The following is a 9,374-nucleotide window of genomic DNA, read 5'->3' as shown; positions in this document are numbered from 1 at the left end:
TGCCCTGTTCCAGGCAGGAAGAGTGAGGCCTGAGCTGCCCTGGGGATGGATTCATTTGTGGTTCCTCCATTCCATCTAGCCCCAGGAGGGCATGCTCATAGGAAGAAGGAAGGAACACTGGGCCAACTCAATTTCTGTCTAGCTTTGGGGCTTCCACCCTCCCCCTGGAAGCCAATATCTCAGCACAGAAACCAAAATAATACTGCTTTATTCCAAACTTGAAGCACAACAGTCCAAACAGTCCCCCTTCCCCATTGGAGAGCCTCCAGCCCCTCCCACCAGATACTCAGGCACCCCTCGACCCTGTCTTGCCTGGGAATGACCAACAACAGGGGGGTGGGGGGTGGGAAATGTGTCATAGAGGAGCACAAATCTCCAGACCTTGGAGAAATGCCCCAATCATGTCTCCCTTGTTTCTTCTAATCTTCCGTACCTTTCTTGGCCTTATCTTTTTCTTTTTCCTCTTCTCCATCCTGGCCTCCTTTTCCCCCTCTCCTGTCCCACCTGCCCCAGCTCTTCTCCATTTTCTCCCCTCTCTCCTTCCCCTTCATCTCTTCTTACCCTCTTTCTCCCGTGCCCCCTCCACTCCCTAGACTGAGCAGCCCACTCCTACCCCTACTCTCCCCATCTCCTCCAATGTTGCTCCCCCTCCCCCCAGCCTTGTCCCCTTTCTTCCTTCTGCCCAGACCCTGTCTACACCTCTCAGCGCACATTTCCTCAGGAGCCACCCTGGCTGGCATCGTCTTCCCGCAGCTGTGGCTTCAGGACCTGAGACCATTGCCAGCTTCCCCTCTGACTCAGAGAGGCCAACTGTCAGGACAGGTCCCTGGATGATCCAGGAGATGGCCGGAGAGCCTAGAGGAGCCCCCGGGGCCTCAGCCCTATCATCTTTGGGATCACAGGATGCCCGCTCACCCTCACAGGGGAGGGTGGCGGGCAGGGGCCAGAAGGGTCAGGGCTCTGGGGCTCTCCCCCAGCAGTCCCTGAGCAGGTCCATGTGGAATAAGGCTGCCCCCGTGAGGAGGCGAGCTGCAAAGAGGTGGCGGCAGGGCAGATGCCGGGCGGCGTGGATGGAGCAGCTGCAGCGCGTCAGGGCCCCATCCAGGAAGAAGTCCGAGGTGCCGTCCTTAAGGGCAAAGCCAGCTCCAGTCCAGTGGAAGCCCCGGGTCCCGTGCTGCCTGGCGAAGGTCAGCTCCTCAGCCACCAGGTCTGCCAGCTCGGGCCCGCAGGCGGCTCGGAACTTGGCCAGGGGCTCCCAGTCCACCTCCCCATCTCCTGAGGGGCGGCAAGGCCTCTTTGGTTCCCTTGGACCTTCTCCTTCGCCTCCTTTCTGCAGGGTGCCCCCTGCGGCCAGGTGTACCCTCCTTGTCACTGCCCATTCTGGATCCCCCTCAAACGGGGCCCCCATGGGGCCACACAGGACTCCATTCCCCAGCCCTAGACACCTCCCTCCTGTGTCCCCCCACTCCACCCAGTGTCCTGCTCTGCTCTTGGGGCCCACAGACTGGAGTCCCCCTTTCTCTCCATTCTCCAGACCTGGAACCCTCGTGTCCCCCAGATGGACCAGAACTATGTCCTCTAGGCCTCTTCTTCTTTTGACCCCCATCCTCAAGACCCCCTCTTCTCCAACCTCTGGTCCCCTCCCCTTCTCATCTCCCCCCTGGGCCCCCCTTTGCTCTCCATTCTCAGGAACCACCTTCTGGGGCTTTTCTAAACAGATGCCCCTCCCCTTCTCCCCTTCCAACAGGGGTCCCTTCCACTCTCTGGATTTCAGCGCTCTTCCCCTTTCATCCTGCAATTGGCCGCCTCTCTGGGTGCCCCCTTCTAGACCCCTGGCCTTCTCATACTCAAACTGGGTGCCCCTGCAGTCTGTGGTCTCCAGCACCCTAATCCTCCGGTCCTGGAAGTGAGTCACCCTCCAGGCATACCCTTCCAGTCCTCTTACTCCTTGTTCCTCCACCTGGGCCCCCCTCCAGACATACCCTTCTAGTCCCCAGTCTTTCTCACCCTCCCCTTGGGCCCCCCTCCAGTCTCTGATCTCTGGCCCTCTCATGTGCTCATTCTCCAACTCGGCCCCCCTCAAGACACTCCCTTCCAGGCCCCTCACCTTCGGGTTCTCCAGCTGAACCCCCCTCCAAGCTCTGATCTGCAATCCCCTTCCTTTCTCACTTTGAAACTGAGCCCCTGCCCGGTCTCTGGTCTCCAATCCTCTTGCCCACTCCTTCTCCAGCTGGGCCCCCCTCAGAACACTTCCTTCTTTGAGAGTCCCTCCCCAGTCCCCCGTCTCCAGGGCCTTCATCCTCTCCTTCTCCACCCGGGAACCCCACCCCGACTCGCTCTCCAGCCACTGCCCTCCTCCGTCGAGGCCCTCAGGAGCCACCTCCCCGGCCGCGTCGGCCCACTGCATGGCCACCAGGTCGCGAAGGCACTGCGCCACGCTGCGCGAGGGGCTGAGGCGGCGCAGCAGGCGCCGGCGGTGGCCGCGCACCAAGGCGCACGCGTCCAGGTCGCGGGCCAACTCGAAGGCGCGGAAGCGCACCCACATGTCACGGCGCGGCGCCCAGTTGCGCTCGAAGTAGTCGACGAAGGCGGCCGGGCCGTGGGCACGCAGCTCGGCCAGCGCCTCGGCGTAGGCGGCGGGCGAGGACGCGCCGGCCAGGCGGCAGAGGCGCGGCCACAGGCCCGGGTCCTCGCGCCCCGCGCCGCCCAGCTCCTGCGCCTTGCTGAAGAGTGTCTCGAGGCCCTGCGCGCGGCAGATCTGCACGCGCGCGCCCGGCAGCAGCTGGCGCACGGCCGGCAGCTGCGCCGCCACCTCGGGCCCGGCCGTGAGGCAGCGCACGCGGCCCTTGACGTCGGGCGCGCTCTGCAGCAGCGAGGCGAGCGCGAAGCGCAGCAGGCTCGGCGTGCCCGGGCGCGCCACGCAGCAGGCGGCCTGGCGCGCGCGGCCCGCGCCGTCCACGCACAGCACGGCCAGCAGGTCCAGCGCGCCCTGCAGCCCCGGCAGCCGGTCCACCAGGAGCATGCGCGGGAAGCGCCGCAGCAGCGCCCTCGTGCGCGACGTCAGGAAGAACACCGTCTCCACCACGGCCTGGTCCTCCACGAACACCAGCTTCACCTGCGGGGTAGGAGGACGGCGGAGTGAGGGGGCAGGGCCGGGGTCGCCCCTGCTGGGGAAACTGGCATCCACCCATTCCCGAGTGCATGCACTTATCCTTTTGGCCCGCAGGAGGCAGTGCAGGGGAATGGTTAAAACACTCACTGGAGCCCGGCTGCCGGCTGCCGGAGTTTGGATTCTGGCGCCATCATCTAATGGCTGTGTCGCTTTTGCACTGGAGATTTGGCCTCTCTGACCTCAGCTGCCCCTACTGGGAACTGGGAAATTGTTCCTTTATTCACTGATCTGCATTCCAGGGCAGTGGCTCTCAAGGCGGTGTCTCAGCATCACCTGCTGGGACTTTGACAGAAATGCAAATTCTAGGGCCCATCTCAGACCTACCGAGTCAGAAACTCCGGGCAATCTGGGTTTTGACAAGCCCTGCAGGTGATTCCAGTGGGCGCTCAAGTTTGAGACCCTCTGCCCCAGTGGTTAACAATAAAATAAAAATTAAAAAGTACCGATGTGGAGCCAGATTGGCGTAGGATTAAATCTCGGCCGCGCCACTTCCTGTGTGATCACCACTCAAGTGACAACCTCTCCACCTCATTTTCCTCCTTAACTTCTTTGGGCTCCTTTTTTTCTTCTGTGAACTGAATATTACTGTTCGTTCCTTCGTGAACTGAGAGGCAGGACCGCTGTTGAAAGGACAGACTCAAGCATGCCTATCTGGGCTGAGACCCTGGAGCCCCCATTTCATGCTTGTGTGGCTTCTGGCAACTTCCCTATCCTCAGTCTCATTGCATAAAACGATGATAATAAGTGTATCCCTGTGACTGGAAGGATGCATAGAATTAAACCTTCCCTGGCAAGAATACTACTAGTGTTGTTACTTGCTCAACAAATAGTAAGTGCCCTCAAAGTGTTCATTATTACTATAATGATCATCTCTGCTCAAAGGTCACCTCCTCATAAAGGTCTTCTCTGACCATTCCATGTTAGCAAACCCTCATCTCCCTCTGGCCTCTTTTTTTCCTGGCACTCATGACCCTTTGGCATGTTTGGTTTTCCACTGATTTGCCCACTGCCCGGTCGCCCTCCCTAAAACGTAAGCTGGCACGTTCTGTTTCCCTGCTGCATCCTGATGCTTTGAGTGGCGCCTTGATACATCTTAAATGAGTGAATGAATGAATGAATGAATGAGCGGTTGGCTACATCCAATGGCTACATCTCTGATGTGTAGGTTCACAAGAGTGAACAGACTCTGGGTTTGAATCCTGGCTTTGACTCTTACTAGCTTTGTGATCTGTTTTGCCTGACCTCAGTTTTCCTTATCTGCAAAATGGGGATAAATATGTTTTACAGAGTCGTGGCGAGGCTAAAATGAGACATTTGTGCCCAGCACTCAGGACAATGCCTGGTGAATATCAAATCCCACCAGCATTCAGTACAGTGACCCTGTCCCCTTCCCAAACACGGGCTTCTGTGGCCTCAGCCACCTTGCAAACTCCCAGGCAGCCCTTTTCTAGTCTCCTCTGTTTGCCCCTCCTCACCTGCTGAATGTCTAAATGCTGCAGTGCTACAGCAACATCCCACCCCCCTCTCCTCTTCCCTCATCCATTTCATCCATTTGCATGGCTTTCATCATCACCTCTAAGCTCACAACGCCCCTGTTGTGTATCTCCAGGCTCCAGAGCTGCATCCCCAACTGCTTCTGCAGCCACATGGCCCCCTGCATGGCTAGTATGCACTGCAAGCCTCGCCACCCAAGCCACACTTGATTCTCACTCCCCACACCTGCTCTTCCTCTCCCTGCCTGCTCCGAGTCCAGGGACAGCTTGGGTGCCAACCAACAGTCAGGGCCAATTCTTGGCCTCTTGCTTTCCCTACACCCCACATGCAATCGTCCCCAAGTCCTAGGAGGTTCTTCAAAATTAGTCCAGCCTCTGCCAGCTTCTCCCTGCTGCCATGGCCACCACCCTGATGGGAGCCACCACTAGCACTTGCCTCCTTGCTGGGCTCCCTACTTCCACCCTCTTCGCTTTGTCACAAGCAGCCAGGGCCATTTCCAAAGCTCCAATCGGATCACCCTTTCCTTGCTCCAAAAACTTTCCCAGGACTTCCCATTGCACTTCAAGAAACTAAAAGTCCATACCACAAATGTGCCCCTGTAACATCTTCTACCCCTATTCACCCCCATTAGACACTTTGACCTTCTCATTATTGCAACAAAGCCACCTGACAGGGAGGGGGATCAGCAGCTATGAGCCTTCTCCAGGGCCAGCAGCCGGGGCTCCCTTGGCCAGCGCCTACAAGAGCTGACCCACAGATCTGAATCCAGTTTAACTGCAGATCTGTCCACCAACCATTCTGCTATAATCCAGCCTCATCTGACAAATCTTAAAAAGCACTGCAGTGCTCAGCTTTCAAGGAAACAGAACAAAACAAAACAAAACACCTTTAAAAAAAAAAAAAAAGGTAGAGGCAGAAAGTAGATTAGAGACTACCAGAGGCCAAGGGGTGGGAGAGGAGGGATTGGGGAGCTGTTGCTTGATGGGTAGAGAGTTTCTACGTGGGATGATGAAACTGTTTTGGCAATGGATGGTGGTGAAGTTAGCATGATATTTGAATATAATTAATACTGCTGAATTATATACTTGAAAGTACAATTACATAGGAAAATTTGAGTTATATATATGTTATCACAAAAAAAAAAGTCTAGTAGAGTCAAAAGAGAACAAGGAAATTGCTTTTCTAACCCTGAACTCATATGTTCAACATTGTCTTGCAATTCAATAAATTTTATGAAAAAGTCTTGTGTGCTTACTGCTGAACTAGTTACAACACCGCAGTAATTTTAACTATCATTAATTTTCACACTCTAATTTTATGATTTAGTTTCTCTCAACAAGTATTTCACTTTAGAGCTGCTCTGCACAATATGAGAGCCAGTAGTCACATGGGACTATATAAATTTAATTAACAATTAAAAATATATAAAAATTCAGTTCCTCAGTTGCACTAGCTATATTTCAAACACTCAATAGCCACACTAGGCCAGTGGACTGGCCACTCCATTGGAAAGCACATATTTCCATCTTCGTGGAATATTATATTTGAAGGCACTGGCCTAGAATCTAACTTAAAAAGTTTTAATAAGTATAATGGATTTTTTAATAAAAGTATACATTTCTATCATAGTAGGTGAACCTTATCTTTCCCTCCATGGGATTCAGGAATAAGAAAAAGGAAATAAATCTGCCTTGAGAGTTTTCCAGACCTAGTAAGCACTTGACTGATTAAAAGCTGAATTCCATTCTTAGAAAGAAAAGTCACATTCCTGATCTTGGTTTTTCCTTCTAAAAAGGGGCATTTAAGCTTTGCTTGCATACCCATTCATCATTAAATGAAAATTATTGAGTACTACCTTGAAAAGGAAAAGACTGGCCATGCCTCCCCTGACAGTAGCACAACCAGTGCTGCTTTCAGCTGAGAGGCACAGCGACCCAAGTGTCGAGTTCCTGCACTAGGGAGCTAGAGCATGGAGACCCAAATCTAGGTTCCTCTGCTTCCCAGCTGTGTAGACCTTCCCCCAGCTGTGTGGCTTCAGGGAAGGGCTGCACTTCCCTGGGCCTCAGTTGGCCCCACTTTGGCAGGAGGGAGCACGACTGCATCTACCTTGTAAAGTTCTTAGGAGGATTGATTGGGGCAATCATGTGAAGCATGCAGAACAGTGGCCGGCTTGAGGTAAGCATTCTCGGAGGGTCAGCTGTTGTTCTTATCATTATTACCTGAGCGTGGAGGGGGTGCTCAAGGGAAGGGCTGATGGACTGGGGTTGCTGTGGGGGCCCTCGGAACAAGGGTCCATGCTGAGAGGGGGCCATTATTTTCCTTATATTGCAGATATGGAAACTGAGTCTGAAAAAAAAATTCAAGTCTGCAGTAAAGGATTAAGTCAGCAGGCTTGGGGTGTTCAAACCCTGATCACTCCAAAGAAAGGCTAGGTCCTTGGCCAGCCTTGGGTCACTCCAGGTTGTCTATGCTAACAAATGGGATTTATGGTGGGTCCTGAGGCCACACGGTCAACCTCTGGAGGGGCTGGAGACGAAGGAACTGAGATCAGCCATTTGGAACCATCAGCCCTGCCTGTGTGCCCGACCCCCAAAGAAAACCCTGGACCCTCAGGCTTGGGCGAGCTCCCTTGTTTGGCAATACTCCCTGCATCGTCATCATCGCTGGGAGACTTATATGCTATCCGCACACCTCTCCTGGGTGAGGACAACTGGAAGCTCCCATCGGGACTTTCCTGGACCCTACTCTATGTACCTTTGACCTTTGCTGATTTTAATCTGTGCCCTGTCACTGAAATATACAATGACCAAGTGCTAACAGTTTTGCTGAGTTCTGTGAGTCCTGGTGAACTGTGGAAACTGAGGGTGGTCTTCGGGACCCCTGACTATACTGGGGGAGTGACATGCGCAAGTGGCAGGGCTGGGATCCACATCCAGGCCATTAGGAATGGTTGGGGGAAAAAACAACCACAATGGTAGGTGGAAGGAGATATGTGCAGATGACATTTGATGGAGGTGGGTAACAGGTAAGTGAATGAATTCATTTAATAAATATTTACTGAGCACATACGACGTGCCCAGTGCTAAGTCCAGGCACTGATGGGGACAAACAAGACACACCTTAGAGCAGGAAAAAACAGCTAACAGACCAAAGATGAATAAACAAGAGCAAAGATGACTTTGGGTATATAAATTGCTGCAGAGAACTGAAGAAAAAAATAACACATGTGAAGCACTTACTCTGTACCAGGCACAGTTCCTAGCCATGGACTCTTTCAAAGTTGCACTTATAAAACAGGTATTATTATCAACTCCATTTTCCAGATGGGGAAACTGAGGCACAGAGAGGTTCCGGCACTTTCCCAGGGTCACACAGGTAGTAAGCGGCAGAGCTAGGATTTGAAGCCAGGCAGCCTGGACCCAGAGTCTGTATCCTGACCGCCATGCCCCTTGACCTTTGCAAAAGTGATCCAACAGGCTTGGCTTGTAGGCTTGAGCGACACAGTGGGTGGCAGTGTGTGTGCAGAGATGGAGAGGCCTGGGGAGGAGCAGGCTTGGAGTGCCCAAATTGTGTTGCCTCCAACACGCTTGGTGGTCTTGGTATGCATCTACCACAGATGGCGGACTCCACAAATGCTGACATCAGAGAGCATGCCATTAATAATTTCCATCCACACCTCTTCCTATGGGTGAGCACACACGTCCTTCCTTTCCCACCTGACCAGAATGATACTATTCTCTACAGGTTATCCTGAAGAATAAATTGAGGGCATAAAAACAGTAGCTCAATAGCTAAAAAATATAGGGCTTCCTACTTTCCAGACCCTGTTCTAGGTTTTAACTCACACACACACACATACACACCTCACACAGTAACCCTCCTGACCCTCTGAGGTAATATCTATTTTTACTCCCAGTTTATGGATGAAGAAACTAAAGTTCAGGGAAAGTAAATAACTTCTTGTAACTTGTTGGATGTCCCATAACCACTAAATGGCAAAGCAGAACGTACATAAAGCTTTTAGCACATATTAGTATAAATGCAATCAAGTTTCTAGCTATTTCTGTATTACCCCCAAAATGGATGGCCTGATGTAAAACATAGGTTATGGGGCATAGAGAACATTCCTTTTAGGAGGCACAAAGAGATAGAGCTGAAACTGAGCTGTGAGAAGCCTGCATAAATTCGGATCGGTGGGAAACATGCACCCCATATGCAGACAGGACTCCAGGAGACCCTTAGCCTTGGTGAAACACCACCATAAGCCTGAGGTGGGCTTTAGTGCTGTCCATCAGGTCATTCTGTTTTTTTCCCTCTCCTGGAGCACGAGGTCAGGCTGCACCTCCCTGCCCCTTGCAGTGAGGCGGGGTCACGTGACTTGCTTTGACCAATGATGTGTGTGCATGACCACGAAGTGGTGTGTTGCTGCTGAGCAGAAGCCCCAGTAGCCCTTCCCAAGAGATATGGCCATTATGCTGGGATGGAGCCCCATCCTTCAGAGTCCCCAGGTGTCTCAGACAAGCACTATTTCCAATAACTCACGGTGGACATGCAGTGTGGGTGAGAAATAAACCTCAGCGGATTAAACCACTGAAATTTGGGGGCTGCTTGTTACTATGGCAAAACCCAGGCCCTCCTAACTGACACAGTTTTCCTTTCTAGAGTGAAATAAATGGGGGTAACACATTCTGTTTCCATCTTCTTTCTA

General features: G+C 52.8%; 1 protein-coding gene across 3 annotated transcripts in view; it reads right to left on the bottom strand.

The window, feature by feature from the left end:
* Positions 1-470: 470 nt before the first annotated feature.
* ZSWIM9 (zinc finger SWIM-type containing 9) overlaps positions 471-9,374 on the bottom strand; it is a 31,378-nt gene continuing 22,474 nt past the window's right edge. For 2 of the 3 annotated variants that reach the window (XM_058280500.2, XM_058280501.2), the window contains exon 4: positions 471-3,115. In XM_058280500.2, the coding sequence (XP_058136483.1) occupies positions 953-3,115 (2,163 nt within the window). In that variant the 3' untranslated portion in view covers positions 471-952. The remainder of the gene's footprint in view (positions 3,116-9,374) is intronic. The other variant, XM_058280502.2, reaches the window with a different exon arrangement.

Source organism: Dasypus novemcinctus, chromosome 18 (assembly GCF_030445035.2).
Source record: "Dasypus novemcinctus isolate mDasNov1 chromosome 18, mDasNov1.1.hap2, whole genome shotgun sequence".
Classification (NCBI taxonomy): domain Eukaryota; kingdom Metazoa; phylum Chordata; class Mammalia; order Cingulata; family Dasypodidae; genus Dasypus; species Dasypus novemcinctus.
This window is presented reverse-complemented; position numbering and strand designations above follow the sequence as displayed.